The sequence below is a fragment of the Myotis lucifugus genome, unplaced genomic scaffold (genome assembly GCF_000147115.1).
Source record: "Myotis lucifugus unplaced genomic scaffold, Myoluc2.0 scaffold_737, whole genome shotgun sequence".
Taxonomy (NCBI): Eukaryota; Metazoa; Chordata; class Mammalia; order Chiroptera; family Vespertilionidae; genus Myotis; species Myotis lucifugus.
The window spans coordinates 77,129-94,828 of record NW_005871785.1 but is presented as its reverse complement, the minus strand read 5'-3'; the positions used below and the strand labels follow the sequence as shown (position 1 = coordinate 94,828).

At 55.9% G+C, this 17,700-nt stretch overlaps 1 protein-coding gene across 1 annotated transcript; it reads left to right on the top strand.

Moving 5' to 3' along the window:
* The first annotated feature begins 570 nt into the window (after positions 1-570).
* Positions 571-16,731, top strand: CACTIN (cactin, spliceosome C complex subunit). The gene is made up of 10 exons (XM_006105931.3): positions 571-804; positions 3,886-4,357; positions 7,953-8,048; positions 8,424-8,569; positions 9,530-9,692; positions 9,774-9,888; positions 12,822-13,014; positions 13,747-13,869; positions 13,994-14,277; positions 15,172-16,731. Exons 1-10 carry the CDS (start codon positions 629-631, stop codon positions 15,660-15,662), a joined length of 2,259 nt encoding a protein of 752 aa, XP_006105993.1. The 5' UTR covers positions 571-628; the 3' UTR covers positions 15,663-16,731.
* Positions 16,732-17,700: the final 969 nt, after the last annotated feature.

Sequence of the window (17,700 nt, the reverse complement as noted above, 5' to 3'; positions counted from 1 at the left end):
ATGGGTTGAATGGAAACTACAAGAGTCATCCAAGATTTTTTTAAAGCTTAATCCCTGAAGTACATAACTATTCATTGGCGGATGGTGCAGCATGATGGTGACTCTTATAGAAGGTCAGCCCAACATCTGAGGCTTTTTAGTCTCCATCCAGCTCCTACTCTTTGTCATCTTGAGAGGTCGGGACTCGAACCTACGGTCTTGGGGCTTCCCCGCCTACAGACGCCAGGAGTCCTCGCTCCCTGTATAGGCCTCCTCTTGGCCCCGCCCACAAGGCTCCACCTCCTCCCTGGACCCGCCCCTTCTTGGTCTCGTCTCTCCGAACCTCGCCCCACTAGCAGTTCCGGCTGCCTCCTGTCCTGAGGGACGAGGACCCACGCGGGACTGCTCCTGGCACTGCCTGACGGGCGAGTCCCCGACAGTCCGGCTGGGGTCCGTCAGCGGACCACGTTTGCAGGAGCTGGGAGGTTGGTGACAAGGCGTTCGAGTCCCCGCGGATAGGGTGGCGGGATGGGGTCTCACCTCCCGGCTCAGGCTCGGACCGGGCAGCCCGGCGCGCGCCGCGGCGGAGGAAAGCCCCCGGCGCAGGACCCGGATATTTGTGTCTGCGCCGCCGCCATCGTCCCAGCTGATGGGTCGGGATACACGCTCGCGCTCGCGGTCGACGGGTCGTAGGAGTCGCAGGGCCCGAAGGCGGCGGAGCCGGAGCGGGAGTCGAAGCCGACATCGGAGCGGGAGCCATGGGCGGCGAAACCGGCGGCGCCGGGACGACGAAGGGCGACGGAGGCGGCGAAGCCGGGAGCGCAGGTGGGATCGCTGCGTGAGCCGCTCGGGATTCAGCTCCTGCCCTGGGGAGGGGTGACCCCCGAGTCCGTCAGGGAGGGCTTCCTGGGGAAATGGACGTCGGGCAGCGGACGGGAAGCGAGGGGTGTTTCAGGCCGGGCACGGGTGCTGGGAGGGACCGCAAGGAGCCCGGTTAGCGAGGCCGCTGACGCAAAGGTAACGGAGATGAGGCCGTGCAGGTTCCTGTCGTGGTAAAGGGCTTGGCCGTCATTCGTAGGGGAGTGCGGGCCACGGGAGGATGGTGAACAAGGGCGTGACGTGGGCCGGCTTCCTTGGCAGAACTCTCTCTGGCTTTCATGTGCAGAAGGGACTGACCGGGGAGGAGGAGGAGGATATGCAGTTGTCCAGGCAGCAGATGATGGCGGCCTGCGGGAGGCACCATGAGAAAGTGGGTTGAGTTTCGTGGATTTGGGAAGTGGAGGTGGGCGTGAGAGAGCTGTTGATGGCAGGTGCAGAGCTCAGGGACTCCTAGGCCCCGGTCTCAGTGTCCGCATGGACCACAGTCCTTTCCTGCTGGCGATGGAACACCTTGCCAGGCTTGACCTGGTTTTGTTCCGGCGCAGAGGAGCCAGCACAGTGATGGGGACTGACTCCGGGACCTGGGTCCCAGAGCTGGCTCCGTCCCTAGCAGGCTGTGACACGCAGGCCATTCTCTTACCCACTGTGACCCCAAGTTTACTCACCTGTGTCCTCAGTATTTCCATGGGGACCCCAGATTTTCTCTCCAGACACTCATTGTCTCCCATTCCTTCAGCTCAGGAATTTTCAACCTCTTTGATCTCATGATGCACATCAAGTAATTACTAAAATTCTGCGGCACAACCAGGTTCGCCCCAGTGTGGGTTGTGTGCACTGTCCTGTTGGAGTTGAGTCTTGATTGCTGGTGGTGTCACTGGAAGGGAATGACCCCCAGGCCAATCAGCTCCCAGGACTGGCTCCAACTACAGTAAAGGAGCTGCTGGCAGAAGTCAGCCTTATGGAACAGGACTTGCTTCAGTGGGGCTTTGGTGCTCACCGAGTCCACCCCTTTGGTGTGTCGTTCGTGAAGGTGGTAGGGTTGTAATCCAGCATGATCGGAAGCTGTCCATCAGGTGCACTGGCTCTGGGACCTCCCAAGAAGTGCAGAGTCAGCCACCATCTGTGCCCTGCCTGGGGCCACCAGGCACGAGTTACGGAGTGATCTGCAGATGGCTGCTACTTGTGTTGGGCTTGGAGGTGCTCAGGAGAGGCCACACTGTGAACCAAGGCAGGCTGCTGCTAGAGCCAGGCCTGGGGCCACTTAGCAAGAGGCAGAGAGTATGCAGAGGCCAGCTGCTGCTGCTTTTAGAAATTGTAGGAAAGTCCAGAACATAAGTCAGGGGAGGCCAGCTGTATGGAAAAGCCGCTGGGAATGATTGGGTGGGCCAGCAAGTTGGGTGGGGCTGGGTCTCAGGGAATCACCAGGGTGGGCAAACAGTGTGAGCCAGGTTGATGGAGACTCAGCTATGGCTCCTGCCTGTAGACTCTGGGGAACAGTGGCCTCTGCCAGCACTTTTGTCTGGTAGAAAACCGCACCCCCAACTCTTGCCCTGATGCCAGACAATTCCGTTCCTCCCCGCATGCCCCTGGTTCCTCTCAAGCTGCTGCCCCAGTGCTGGAGCTCAGAGGGAGTGAGTCCGAGTAAGTCCAGGCATGTGCCCTTTAAGAGGAACTGCCTGGGACTTCAGCAGCCCCCGTCTCACTCAGCCACAATCCCCACTCGTTTTTACAGCCAGAATTATGGGGACTTGTTTCCTGGCTTTGGAACCCTTGGCAGGGGGGTGGCCGGGAGCTGGTGTGGGGCTGGGCTACGGAGGGGGACCTCCATAGTCAAGATTTACCTCCAGATATTTCATTTTATTGTTTTATTTTTTTAAAGATTTTTTTATTGATTTTTTTTTTTTTTAGAGAAGAGATTTCCATTCAACTAGATTTCAGGAGTTTCTGAATGATGGTTCTATAGTTTAGCTGGTTTGGGGTTTTTTTTTAATGTGGTGGTTGGAGGATTCGAGTACGATGTTTACCTATGCCTCCATCTTGACTGGACATCTCCAGATTTTTTGACGTGAGCTTAATAGGTGGAACATTTAACATACTAAAGATAGATTTAGTTTTTCCTCTCTCTGTTCAGAGGCCTCCAAACACTAAAGAATCCATCCCTAGGGGCTTGCCCATTCTGTTCCCTATTCCCAGTGCCCTTCCCTGGCCCTTTATTGCTGCCAGTTTTACTCCAGTTTTCTCCTACCCATCTGTTTGACTAGATTAAACACCACCTTCTCCGTAAGCCCTCTCTTGTCACCTTGGAAAGATCAGATCTTCTGGTTCAAACTGGTGTGTGTGTGTGTGTGTGTGTGTGTTTTAAATATATTTTTATTGACGTCAGAGTGGAAGGGAGAGGGAGAGAGAATCATTGATTGGCTGCCTCCTGCACACTCCCTGTGGAGGATCGAGCCTGCAACCCAGGCATGTGCCCTGACTGGGAATCAAACTGTGACCTCCTGGTTCAAAGGTCAACCACTGAGCCAAACAGGCCAGGTTGGTTCAGACTCATTGCTCTTGCACCATCCAGCTCCAGCCCATCTCCCTGCCCTCATCCCCTCACTCTTGCCCTCGATTACTCTGCTCCCAGCCATACAGGCCTCCTTGCTGTTCCTTGAACATGCCAAGTAAATTGTTGCCAGGCCTTTGCTCGTGCTGTGCCCTCTGCCTGCATCATCTTCCACCCAGATCTCCCCATAGCTCCCTTACCCACTTCTTCCAGGTACCTCCTCAGGGAGACCCTCTCTTACCTTTTGTCCCCTAATTTTACATCATTTCTTTCTGGTTCAAAGCACTATCCCATAACACACTGTGTGTTTCCTTGTTGATGTGAGCCCCACGAAGGAAGGAACCATCAATGTTTTTGTCACTGCTATGTTCCCAGAACCTAGAACAGTGCCTGGCATACAGCAGGCGCTCACTAAACGTATGTTGAACAAATGGCTGACTAGTGAGCAGTGAGCAAACCATTTTGGATTTCCTTCCCAGGTCGGATTCAGAGGAAGACCAGTGGCAGCGGCGAGGAAGACAGAGCCGGAGCCCACAGCCACCTCAGTGGCGCTCACAGGACCAGTCCTCTCCGTCTGACTCAGGCAATGAGCGGCAGTGGCAGCACCAGGGCCGCTGGGCCCGCCGCCGGAGGACCCGCTCTTGCTCCTCCTCATCCAGCTCTGCATCCCCAGACCACTCCCAGAGCTCGAGGGAGGTGGCTGCGGCCCTGAGCCAGCAACAGAACTTGCAGGAGCGGCTGCGGCTACGTGAGGAGCGGAAGCAACAGGAGGAGCTGATGAAGGCCTTCGAGACGCCTGAGGAGAAGCGGGCCCGGCGCCTGGCCAAGAAGGAGGCCAAGGAGAGGAAAAAGCGGGAGAAGATGGGCTGGGGTGAGGAATACATGGGCTATACCAACACCGACAACCCCTTCGGCGACAACAACCTCCTGGGCACCTTCATATGGAACAAGGTGAGCCAGTCGTAGCCACGAAGTGCTTGCTGATTAGTTCTGTGTTTGTGCCATTCACAAATTTTTCCTGCCTTAGTGTTTTTACTTTGTATACGCTTTACAACTTCAATTTCAAGAGATGTTATTTAACACTCACAGCACACATTCCCAGACTGCATTTTGCCATGCAGAATTTTTTTTAAATATGTTATTGATTTTTAAAAATATTTTATTGATTTTTTAAAAATTTTTTATTAAGTTATTACATATGTGTCCTTATTCCCACATTAGGCCCCATCCCCCCCCCCCCCACCACCACTCATGCCCTCACCCCCCTGTTGTCTGTGTCCATTGGTTAGGCCTATATGCTTGCATATAAGTCCTTTGGTTGATCTCTCCCCCTTACCCCCACCCTCCCCTACCTTCCCTCTGAGGTTTGACGGTCTGATCGATGCTTCTCTGTCTCTGGATCTGTTTTTGTTTTTTTGTGTGTGTGTGTGTGTGTTTTTTAAAATATATTTTATTGATTTTTTACAGAGAGGAAGGGAGAGAGATAGAGAGTTAGAAACATCGATGAGAGAGAAACATCGACTAGCTGCCTCCTGCACATCTCCTAATGGGGATGTGCCCGCAACCCAGGCACATGCCCTTGACCGGAATCGAACCCGGAACCTTTCAGTCCGCAGGCCGACGCTCTATCCACTGAGCCAAGCCGGCTTCGGCTGGATCTGTTTTTGTTCATCAGTTTATGTTGTTCATTATATTCCACAAATGAGTGAGATCATGTGATATTTATCTTTCTCTGACTGGCTTATTTCACGGTCCATCCATGCTGTTGCATTTTATTGATTTTTTTACAGAGAGGAAGGGAGAGGGATAGAGAGTTAGAAACACCGATGAGAGAGAAACATCGATCAGCTGCCTCCTGCACACCTCCCACTGGGGATGTGCTCGCAACCAAGGTACATGCCCTTGACCAGAATCAGGACCCCTCAGTCTGCAGACTGACGCTCTTTCCACTGAGCCAAACCAGTTAGAGCCAGAATCTATTTTATACACATACATACACTGGTTTTGTCAGGTTTTACTCCGTTAACTGTCTCTTGCAGTATAACAGTTCAGGCATGCTTTGACCCCCAAACCAGCCTAACCTCAGTGTGACTGGAGAATAGGTTCTTAGTGTCCCACACTCAGGATGGGATTCCACAGTTACCCTCTGTCAGCTCAGAGCTGTCGTTTCATTCTTGAGATGAAAATTACGCACTGGTCATTTACCTGCAGCCATGGCCTTGGGCGCATAGCTGAAAACAACAGAATTTGTCTTTCACGTCTGGAGGCCAAAAGTCTGAAATCAAGGTGTCAGCAGGGCCATCCTCCCTTTGGAAGATCTGGGGAAGGATCTTTCCTGTCTCTTCCAGCTTCTGGTGGTTGCTAGGAGCAACCCATGGCTTGTGGCTCTATCACACCAGTCTCTGCCTCTGTTGTCAGTAGCTGTCTTCCTTCTGTGTCGGTATCTTCATATGGCGTCATCCTCTCTCTGTCTGTGTCTAAATTTCCCTCTCCCTGTAAGGACACCAGACATTGGATTAGGGCCCAGTCTAATCCAGTATGACCTCATCTTAACTAATTATATCTGCAGACTCTATTTCCAAATAAGGGCACATTCACAGCTTCCAGGTGTTGAGACGTGAACATACAGTTCAGCCCCACACAGCACCCGTCTCTGGTGGGGAGGGAGAGTGCAGGGGCCACAGTTGAGGCTGGGGCAGCTCCACTCATCGCCCACGCTCAGGCGTGGATTCTCACCAATATCTTGAACACAGAGCCCTTGTCACCTGAGCCTTTGTACTCACCATTCCTCTGCCTTAGAACACTCCCTCCCTCTTCCATGGCTGGTTCTTTCTCATTCTCCAGATCTCAACTGACATTGTCCCTCTTCGGAGAAGCCCTCCTGGTCCCCTTGGTCCCCCAGGTCTTCTTGATACTCTTTTTTTTTTTTTAATTTTAGTGATTTGAGATGAGGGGAGAGAGAAAAACATCGATGATAAGAATCATTGATCGCCGAAGCCGGTTTGGCTCAGTGGATAGAGCGTCGGCCTGCGGACTCAGGAGTCCCGGGTTCGATTCCGGTCAAGGGCATGTACCTGAGTTGCGGGCACATCCCCAGTGGGAGATGTGCAGGAGGCGGCTGATCGATGTTTCTCTCTCATCGATGTTTCTAGCTCTCTATCTCTCTCCCTTCCTCTCTGTAAAAAATCAATAAAATATATTTAAAAAAAAAAAAAAGAAAAGAATCATTGATCAGCTGCCTTCTGCATGCCCTCCACTGGGGATCAAGCCCGCAACCTGGGCATGTGCCCTGACCGGGAATCGAACCATGACCTCTGGTTCATCGGTTCCGATGCTCAACCACTGAGTGACACCAGCCCGGCTCCCCTGGTAGTCTATCAGGGCACTGCCTCTGCGTTTCTAGCACTTTACTAACAAACTAGTACTGTGCACCTGCCAGGTGCTGGATCCTTTGTGACCCTGGGCACATATCCACAAGTGAAGGAAACAAAAATCACTATCCCTGTGGGGCCAGCAGCCTCGAGGGGGAGACAAACTAATAAGTAAGTTAGCAAAGTACAAGAGGAGAGAACGAAGGCAGGCGTTGTGGTGCAGCAGTGACCACATAAGCAGGCCCAGCCCTGGCCGGTTGCTCAGTAGTTAGAGCATCGACCTGCGCACCAAAGGGTCTCAGGTTCCATTCCCAGTCAAGGGCACGTACCTGGGTTGCAGGTTCAATCCCTGGCCCTGGTCGGGGTGCCTGCGGGAGGCAAGTAATCAGTGTGTCTCTTTCACATCAGTGTTTCTCTCTCTCCCTCCCTGTCCCTCTCCTTCTCCCTCTTCCTCTCCCTCCTTCCCTGCCACCCACCCTACCTTCCACTCTCTCTAAAAATCAATGGAAAGAATATCCTCGGGTGAGGATTAAAAAATAATAAATAAGCAGGCCCAGAAAGGTCTCATTGCAAAGGTGATTTCTAAATACCCAGCCTAATTTATAATGTGTAGTTCCTGCCAAACTGAGCTCCCAGGGCAAGCTCTGTCCTAGGGCCTGGCACACAGTAGGCACTCAATAAATTCGAATGAACAAGCTTGCTGTAGTCTGGGGTGTGCACATACGTGCTCAGGCATTTCTCCAGTGAGTCTTTCTCAGCCCAGCCTGGCCTTGGGGAGTTTGCCTCAGGGGAGGGCTTTGCCACACACCACGGGTGCAGCTAGGTTTCTGTGTGAAACATGAATCAGCAGGTCCCAAGAGACTCCCATGACCCTGCAGGAGGGACCAGCTGTCTCCTCGGTGCCTCAGCACATTTCACTGACAGTAGAGGGGTCTTTGTAGGTTGGATTGTAATAAAATTGGTTGATTTGTGGGTGGGGATGGAGGGCGTCTTCTAGTGGAAGGCAGTGAGGGGTGCCCGGGGACGGGTCCTTCCTCTGAGCTTCACTCTCCTCAGCTGCAAAGCAGATGCTGTGGTCCATTCATTTCGGTCTTTGTACATGAGTGTGCCGCAGCTTCCTCATGGGAAGTGCCAGGGAGGCCCCTCACCCAGCGGGCCTGTGCTGACCCTTGCAGGCCCTGGAGAAGAAGGGGATCAGCCACCTGGAGGAGAAAGAGCTGAAGGAGCGGAACAAGAGGATCCAGGAGGACAATCGGCTGGAGCTGCAGAAGGTGGGGAGCCTTTCCTCATAGGGGCTCCGAGGCTGGTTTGCCCTTGTTTAAGTCAAACAGAACCTGCTTGGCTTTCATGGAAAGGCTTGGCTTTGGGCACAGCTGCATCCAGGGCCCAGGCAGTGTCTCCAGCGAGCTGCTCCTCTCCACATCGGCTCTGCTGGCCTCTGGGCTTGACTCTCAGATGCTCCTCTCAGGGTGGCCTCTCCTGCCCAGGGTCTGTCGGGCTGGGGCCAGGCCTGGGGTATAGTCCCCATCCCAACCCTAGGGGATCCCATGGCCTGAGAGGGCACAGGGCAGGCCCCACGAGACCCCCCCCCTCCGCCCCCACCATCATCCAGCTGTTCTGCCCTCACCCTCCCTGTGCATCCCCAGGTGAAGCAGCTCCGGCTGGAGCGGGAACGGGAAAAGGCCATGCGTGAGCAGGAGCTGGAGATGCTGCAGCGGGAGAAGGAGGCGGAGCACTTCAAGACGTGGGAGGAACAGGAGGACAACTTCCACCTCCAGCAGGCCAAGCTTCGGTGCGGGGGGCGGGGCGGGGGGGGCTGCCCACCACCACCCTTTGTTCACTAATACCCTCTATCGCCTCCCTTCACCCACCAGTCTGCTTCTCGACTCAAACACATGGAGCTGGTTTCTGCCCCAGGGCCTTCGCACTTGCTATTCACGCTTTCTAGAACCCGCTGTTCCACGGCTCCCCCTCACCCTTAGGGTTTTTGCCTAATGTGTTCTTGGGGGGCGCTCCCCAAGCCCCTTTCTGGCACTAGATCCAGTTTTGCGTGTACACTTGTTGCTGGTGGGCTCCCCCATTGGGCTGGGTGCAGAGGAGACCCCCGAATACACCGGCTCCATGTGCGGAACTGCGCAAGCTGAGTGGGAGTGTTCTGGGCCCTGGGCCTCACTAACTGCTAGTCCCTTCACCTGCAGCCCACAGGCGTTTGCTCATCCGCCGTGTTTATAGAGAAGGAAGATGAAGCTCCTGGGGGTTGAGTTATCTGAGGCCACATGGGTATCTGAACCTGCAGCCCAGTGTATGTGCACCCGGAGCCCACCCTCTCGCGCTTCTATCTGCCAGCTACACCAATCCTGGCCAAGGGCTTGGACCTTCCTGATCGTGGGGCCCCTTATGTTAGACTAGGGTCAGCCTCTGCCGTGTGTCCCCTGGGGCACAGCACTGAGGCTCTATCTTTCAGCCTGGGCAGCCCGTCCATTGAGAAGTGGTCCTCTCTGTCCCTCTGGCTCCACTCTCACCTGCTGCTCTTCAGACCCCATGTTCATGCCTATCCTTCTCTAAGCCTGTTTCTCCTCACTAATCTGCCTTACTTCTCCACCTGACGCCTCCTCTTTCAGGAAGCCTTCCCTGACCACCACCCCCTGCCAGCAAGGCTCCTACCCTAGCTCCCACACTGGTCACCCCCTTGGCAGGATAATGGGAGGGAGGTCACGTCCTGGACTCTAACACCGCCCCCTTCTCCCTGCAGCTCCAAGATTCGAATCCGGGATGGACGGGCCAAGCCCATCGACCTGCTGGCCAAGTACATCAGCGCCGAGGACGATGACCTGGCAGTGGAGATGCACGAGCCTTACACTTTCCTCAATGGCCTCACGGTGGCTGACATGGAGGACCTGCTGGAGGATATCCAGGTACCACCCGGCCCCACCACCCACACCCTGGCCTCCCCAAGACTGTGCTTTCTCCTCACCCCTGTGTGCCTTCGCCTCCAGGTATACATGGAACTGGAGCAGGGCAAGAATGTGGACTTCTGGCGGGACATGACCATCATCACAGAGGATGAGATCTCTAAGCTCCGCAAGCTGGAGGCCTCTGGCAAGGGCCCAGGTAACCCAGGGCCAGCGCTGACCCCAAGCTGGCTGACCAGAAAGACACCAGGGTGTGCTTTGGGGGACATTTCTGCATTGGTGGGAGTTGTCATGGGGACACATCTGCATTGGTGGGGGTTGCCATTGGGGGTGGTTCCACTGGAAGCTAACCTTAGCTGTGCAGACATCAGTTTCTTTGGACTCTCCACAGCCCTCTGGAGGCCTCTGTGGGAGCCACCAGGGGGCAGCGCTGAGCAGCGGGAGCCCCAGGTCCTGGGCTAAGGGCTTTCCCGGGATGAAGCGGCAGATGAAGGGGGCTCCTTTAAATGATCCCTGGGCAGCGCAGGCTTCCCGGGGAGCAGGACCAGAGGGTTTTTGTTTGGGTTTCAGGTTTTCTCCCAAGACTCAGTGTAAGAGCAGGACCCAGCTCTGCTTGCTGGGAACCCCATGCAACCCCAATCTGTTCAATCTGGTGTTCTCTATAGCTCAGTTTTCTTTTCATCTAATTGACTCCATGTGTAGTTCAAAGGGGAAATGAACTCCCCAGACATGGTCCATTGTCCCCTGGGGGCAGAATGCCCTGGTGGAGAGCCTCTGCTCTGAAAGCTCATGACCAGCCGCAGCAGGCCCGCCCTCCAGCCCCTCCAGCCACCGGCTTCAACCGTCCAGCTTCTGTGGCCCTCACGTCCCTGTTGCCACTTCATCCTTCATCACCCATTTGGTGGCTGAGGACGTGAGCCCTCCCCTCCCCTCCCCCTGGCCTGTGTAAATGCCATTTGAAGCTCAGATGTGGCTCGGGACAATTTCCTTCCTCTTAGGAAAGGATAAATATCCTTTATTTTTGTAAATGGAGTTTTGTTTCTCACGTCCTCTTAGCAGTTACATCCTGCAGTAACTTCCGGAGAAAGGAAGAGAAACCCTTGTCAGAAGCGGTGTCAGGAAACCTCCTTGGGTGGCAGTGGGACTGGGTGGAAGGGTGCTGGGAGGCCCTTGGACAGAATAACAGTAAGGATCAGGACTCTGGGTGCAAACCCAAGCCAGCAAGCAGCTCAGTGACCTTGGCTGGTCAGCTCCCTCCTGGGTGCTCAGTTGTCCCTTTCGTTGCATGGGGATGATAAGACCCCTCCAGGAGGGTAGCCTGGAGAGAAAGGAGTTAGTGTTAGGCTCTGGAATAGCCCCTGCCTGTGTGGCGCTGACTCCACCCCCGCCCCCCGCCTTCCAGCTGGACCTGGGCAGTGCTCAGACACATCGAGAAGCCGATCGGCCCTCCTTCTCCTTGTTCCCGGGCCCTTTCTCTCCCACCCCAACACAGTGGCCCCTACCCCCCCCCCCAGGCTCCCTTCATTTTCTTCAGTGAAGGAGCCCCTCTTCCTCCCTTTTTTTTTTAACGACAGGGAGGCAGAGGAAGAGAGAAATAGAAACATCAATGACGAGAGAGAATCGTTGATTAGCTGCCTCCTACACAACCCCTACTGGGGATCAAGCCCACAATGCAGGCATGTGCCCTGATGGGGAATTGAACTATGATTTCCTGGTTCATAGGTTAACGCCCAACCACTGAGCCACGTCAGCCAGGTACACATCTCCCTTTTTTGTGGTTTGTGCCCTCATCTTGGTGAGGCACAACCTGCTGTAACTTCTGGAGGAAGGGAGGTGCAGTTCTTTGATGTCCTGTGTGTCAGGAAATGTTCTTTCTCCCTCCGCTGGTGGCAGCGGGGCTGGTATAGACTTCTTGAGCAGGTATTTCTTCAGAGGCTGAAGACGGACCCCGCCCCACTGGCTGAAGGGACATCCCACTGGTCTGCCCATTTCCAAAGCTCTACCAGTGGCTGTTCAGGTGGCATCCAAGCCTAAGACATGGCTTCCTTTAAACATGACTTAGAGCTCCTAGCTTCTGTGGGAGCAGCACCAGCAGGGCTGTTCGTTCGGGTTGTAAGTTTTCACTGGTTGCTCCATCTATTTGAGTGAGTGCAGAACTTGGCTCTGCTTGGCCTGGGAAGGGGGTTGTTGCCAAATTTGGTTTTGGACCTGTGTTATTTCTGGGCCTGCCGTAGACCAAGGGCAGGCTGTCGGCCCGTAGGTTGACCATTGAGGCCAGCGCTGCTAAGGGTGACACAGGTACACAACGAAATGAATGGGCTGAACCTTTAGGTGCTGATTCCGGGGTCCAAGGTTGGTTGGCTACAGGGACTTGGGTCCCTCTCAACCTTATCAGATCAACTGTGACCATGTGTCCACGACAGTGCTTCTTAAATTCTGCTTTCACGCAGGGAGCATGAGCTTGTCACCCAGTTCCTTATTCACAGCAATGGGAAGCCCAGGGAGGTCCCTGCCCTCAGGAAGCCACATACTGGGTGTGCAGGCCAAGGGAGCAAGCTGGTAGAAGGTACATTCTTGCTGAGTGCTGAGGATGGGTGTTACTGATGGAAAGTACCCCATGTGCAAAGGCCCTGGGGCAGGGGCAGGCCTTGGCATCTTTGTAAACAACAAGGAGCCTGGTGTGCCAAAGCACGTAGGCTCAGGCAGTATCTGGCCTTGTCCTTGGCCCTTCAGTCTAGGGAAGGGACATGTCCTTGGGCCTGCAGCCCATGGTAGATACTGGAACAGATTTCCCTGCAGGACAGAGGGCCCTGTTTGTCTCGGGGCAGCGCCTGAGAAACGAGCAGTTTTTCCTGCTGTGGTGGAGTGTCCTCTGTGCCAGGCACGGCACAGTGCTCACATGCATGGTCTCACCAGGCTTCATAGAAGGGAAAACAGAGGCCCAGGGAGGGTGAGCCACTTGCCCAAGATCACACAGCTGGGACTGGCATAGCATAATCTGAATTCCAAACAGCTACCAGGCAAACACTCTTGGCTCTTCTATGTGGTTTTGGGAAGGGAGTGGTGGGCAGGGTTGGTAGACTGGGTACCTGGGTCCAAGCCTGGTGTTGAGTGGCCCCTGCCTCACCGTAGGCGAGCGACGAGAGGGCGTTAACACCTCGGTCAGCTCCGATGTGCAGTTGGTCTTCAAAGGGAAGACGTACAGCCAGCTGCAGGTCATCTTCCAGGGTATTGAGGGCAAGATCCGGGCCGGGGGCCCCAACCTGGACATGGGATACTGGGAGAGCCTTCTGCAACAGCTGCGTGCCCACATGGCACGTGCCAGGTGAGTGGGCAACAGGCCTCAGCCAGGCACTGTACTGGGTGGGTCTTGTCCCTCTTGGGATCTCGCCTGGGGGACAGGAGTCCCCTCCATCAGGCCTGCTGGGTAATCTTGGGGGCCATAGATCAGGGCCCTGGCCTCTGGCCCCCGCTGTGCTCAGGAAGAGCTCCTCGTTCCCCACCTGGAATCAGGGGCCCTGGGAGTCGGGCAGGGCCTCCCACAGTGGCCTTCCTTACAGCCTCTCCCAAGAACCTGGTCTTGGTTTCACTTAGGGTTAACAGGCATCGCAAGAAGCCCCCAAGCTGCCTGTCCCCCCCTTCTGCTGGCCCCACACACCCTGTGTACAAATTCTCAGCGTGCTTGGCACTGCTGTGTAAACACAGCGCCTGCCTGCCACTGACTGTGTACTCGCCTCTAAATTTATCTTCTCTGCCTGCTCCGCCTCTTCCCTGCCCAGCCTTGTGTTATGTGAATACCCTGCTATAGGGGCTGCCCCACCGCCCCCCGGGCATGGGGTAGTTCTCCAGGGTTCCTGACCTCTAGTCCCATTTTTATGGCCAAAGCCTTGACCCTGGAATGGCCGTGCTGGGCTGGAGCCCCAGCTTGTGTGTACCCACTTACTGCCCTCTCAACCTCTTGTGTCCTAGCAGCAAAAGGAGGGTCATGAGAAAGCCTGAGGGAGGCTGGGGTCCCCTCCCCGACCCAGTCAGGGTGACCCCCTGGCCCGTGTTTCAGGCTTCGTGAGCGGCACCAGGACGTGCTTCGGCAGAAGCTCTACAAGCTGAAACAGGAGCAGGGCGTGGAGAGCGAGCCGCTATTCCCCATCCTCAAGCAGGAGCCCCCGTCTCCTGGCCACAGGTAGGCCCAGCCCGGAAGTTCCCCTTCCTCGCCTGGGGCCCAGGATGAACCCCACACACACTTCTGGGGGGGTCAGGGCAGCCGCCCGCCCAGCCCAGCCCAGCCCTGCCTTCTTTCCTTGAAGCCTGGAGCCTGAGGACCAGGCCCTGACCCCCCCAGGGCCCTCCTTGGAGGGTGGCCCCGTGGAGCCTGAGGCAGAGGAGGCCACACCGGCAGAGGGTGAAGCAGAGGGGGAGGCCGTGCTCATGGAGGAGGACCTGATCCAGCAGAGCCTGGACGACTATGACGCCGGCAAGTACAGCCCCCGGCTGCTCACGGCCCATGAGCTGCCCCTGGACGCCCACGTGCTGGAGCCCGACGAGGACCTGCAGCGCTTGCAGCTGTCGCGGCAGCAGCTCCAGGTCACAGGTACTCACCAAACGAGGCAGCTGGGTGTGTGCTGTAGGGCTGCTGGGGCCGGGGCCAACCAGAGGACTTGACGGTGATCTTGTTTCTGTCCCCCTCCCTCCCTGTCTGTGAGCATCCATCCATTGGTCTACTCACTCACTCATTCATTTGGGCTTGGTGACCGGCTGGCCCCAAGGATAGAGGGATGGTGGTTTTTGTGGGGGTAGGGGTCGGGGTTGTTTTGGTTTTTTGTTGCTGGTCTTCACCTGAGGATATTTTTTCCATTTTTTTTTTTTTTCTAAAGAGAGTAAAAGGGAGGGCGAGGGGAGAAATAGAGAGAAACGTTGTGAGAGATAACATCTATTGGTTGCCTCCCACACGCTCCCTGCCCAGAGTTGGGGATTGATTGAACCTACAACCAAAAAGGTATGTGCCCTTGCCTGGAAATTGCACCCACAACCCCTCAGTGTGCAGGCTGATGCTCTAACCACTGAGCACAACAGGCCAGGGCAATGGTTTTACATCCTGTGCCCAGCCCTGCTGTGAGCTCCTTATGCTACTCACTGAGGGGGCCCCTCGCCCCCTGAGCTACTGTTGTCCTGGGTACAGAAGGGGAACAGCCTCAGGAAGGCCCTGCCCAGGGTCCCCTGGCCGGTCTCTAACCGCAGGCGCTCCGGCCACTCGGCGGGATGCATATGCTCAGTGCCCACACTGGGAGGACAGTGAGCATAGAGGGCGGAGGATGGGGCACTGGGCAGGCAGGGCAATGGGGAGCCGGGGCCTGCCACTCCCTGTGCCTGACCCTGAGCCTCAGTTCTTCTGTGAGAGGCCTAGTAGGGCGGGGAGGCTCAGGCTGCCCTCTCACCACCTCGGGGGGCCGGAAACGAGCTCAGTGGTGCCTCCCTCGTCCCACAGGCGATGCAAGTGAGAGTGCGGAGGACATCTTCTTCCGGCGCGCCAAAGAGGGTATGGGCCAGGACGAAGCACAGTTCAGCGTGGAGATGCCCCTGACGGGCAAAGCCTACCTGTGGGCTGACAAGTACCGGCCTCGCAAGCCACGCTTCTTCAACCGCGTGCACACGGGCTTCGAGTGGAACAAGTACAACCAGACGCATTACGACTTCGACAACCCCCCGCCCAAGATCGTGCAGGGCTACAAGTTCAACATCTTCTACCCCGACCTCATCGACAAGCGCTCCACCCCCGAGTACTTCCTGGAGGCCTGCCCCGACAACAAGGACTTCGCCACCCTGCGCTTCCACGCCGGGCCGCCCTACGAGGACATCGCCTTCAAGATCGTCAACCGCGAGTGGGAATACTCCCATCGCCACGGCTTTCGCTGCCAGTTCGCGAATGGCATCTTCCAGCTCTGGTTCCACTTCAAGCGCTACCGTTACCGGCGGTGATGGCCCTGCGTTTCCCCGACCACCTGACAGGAGTGTTAGGCTGGCAGCCTTCCCTGGCTGGTTCGCGGCCCACCTCCAGCTGGGCCTTCCCCTCGCAGCCTCACTTTCCCTGTGTGAACAGCAAGTCACCGTGGAACTGCCTCAGAGGCTTGAGGGGAGGACGGGATGGCTGGCCCAGGATTCTGACATGCAGGAGGGGCTGCTGGGGGGACTCTTTGAGCCCAGGGAACCCAGCAAGTGTCAACCAACCTCCCTGTCCACATGGGCAGAGTGAAGCCCAAGTCCCATCTTAGACAAGCCCTGCAGTGCAGGCCTGGCGGGGGCGGGGGCGGGGAGGACAGCATGGGGCCCAGACATGGGGTACCGAGCTTTTGAGGAAATCCAAGTTCAGAGCGTTGATGGGCCCTTGGACATAGCCGGCTGTTGCAGGGCCCACACTCCTGGCCCTTTCCCAGCGGCCTCCCTCAGTGCCCACACCAGTGGGACCGGACCCTTGTGCATGTTCCAAAAGAGACCATTTGAGGGACATGCTACCCACCTCACCCCTGGTGCTGGCTGTGGGTCAGTCTCTCCCCAAATGGGCATGAAGGACACACCCACCATCAGATCTAGGAGCCAGGGGCCACTGAGCACCCAGGAGGCAGCCTCCGTGGTGCAGCTGCGAGGCCCGATCTGGCCTGGGTGTTCCCCTCACCTCAGAACAGCTGTGTTCTTCAAGGCCACCTCCCAGCCACCACAGAGCTGCCTCCGTGTTCCTGTTTCAGACGAGGACAGTCACTCACCCATAGTCAGACTGTCAGCGGTACAGCGGGCCAACCACCCAGAACATTGCTGCTAGCGCTCTGTTATGGAGACATTTCCAGCCTAAAGGGCAAGAACCGGCACCAAACCCTGAAGTGCCACCTCCCGGCTCCTCAGGCAGCCCCGCCAGTACCCCATTTCATCTGGAAATATTGAGGTTGTTTATCTAAAAAGACTTTTTTTAGGTGGGGAGGGGAAATCTTGTTTATTTTCATTTATTTGGTCTACTCAGTACATTTTTAAAAAATAAATGCTCTATTTTAGAATACTTGTAGATTTTCAGAAATGCTGGAAACAGTTCTACACCCACATCCAACTGTCTCCATTGTTAACATCTCCTGTAACCACGGCACATTTGTCACAAAGACATGAAACCCAACCAAGAAGACCTTTTAAAAACAACCACACCTAAAAATAGTTCCTTAGGAAGCTTCTTGTAGTCGGTTTCCTCCATCCGTGCCTTCGGCCCTTCAGCCTCTCCTCCCGTTAGAAGGTTGTCATCGGACTTGACCGTGGATGCTGGGAGGTGAGTAGTTGCTCACCTAAGCCAGGGGGTGACTTGGGGAAATGCATCCTGTTAAGTGGCACCCTCCACACTGCAGACCCTGGCCCACCCACCCAACCTGGTCCAGGATGGAGAAGGGCCATGTGGCAGCATAAGGACCATTTCTGTCCCTTCAGAATCACCAATTGATTGACAGAGCAAACTTAGGATCCCTGGCAGCCACTGCCGAGTGGCCCATGGCCTGCTCACCTGTCACTGAGTGCAGGGCAGACCCTGGAGGCACTTTGGTCAGGATACGGTAAGGCCCACTCTGCTCAGCATGGGCTGTGTGCCTCTGCTGCAGCCCAGCCCTGACCTCACCCGCTCTGTACAACGGCACTTACGTCCATTTGGCAAAACAGGCTCGTGGAGGCCCACATTTGCAACCCTAGAAAGTGGCAGTCAGGGTTCAAACCTGGATTTCTCTAATTTGGAGAACCCACCTCCCTGGCCACCACCCATGTCCCAGCCTCAGTTTCTCCACCTGCCCCCAGAGGAATCCTCCCAACCCCAGCGTCCCAATTCCTCTTCCTCACATCACGCCTGTGATCAGACAGTGTCCACCCTAAGGGGGAAGGTGGCATCTGCCCGACTTGCTAGGTGTGTTTAGCCAGGAGCCCCTAGTCTGGAGGGAGGAGAGGGGCTCAGACACTAGCAGCCCAAGGAGTCCGGCTGGGGCCGGGGGAAGGCACC

Coding starts and splice junctions, on each gene's coding strand:
- CACTIN (XM_006105931.3), top strand. CDS start 629: ATGGGTCGGGATACACGCTCGCGCTCGCGGTCGACGGGTCGTAGGAGT. Junction 9,889..12,821: donor GGCCTCTGGCAAGGGCCCAG/GTAACCCAGGGC, acceptor GCCTCACCGTAG/GCGAGCGACGAGAGGGCGTT. Junction 14,278..15,171: donor GCAGCAGCTCCAGGTCACAG/GTACTCACCAAA, acceptor CTCGTCCCACAG/GCGATGCAAGTGAGAGTGCG.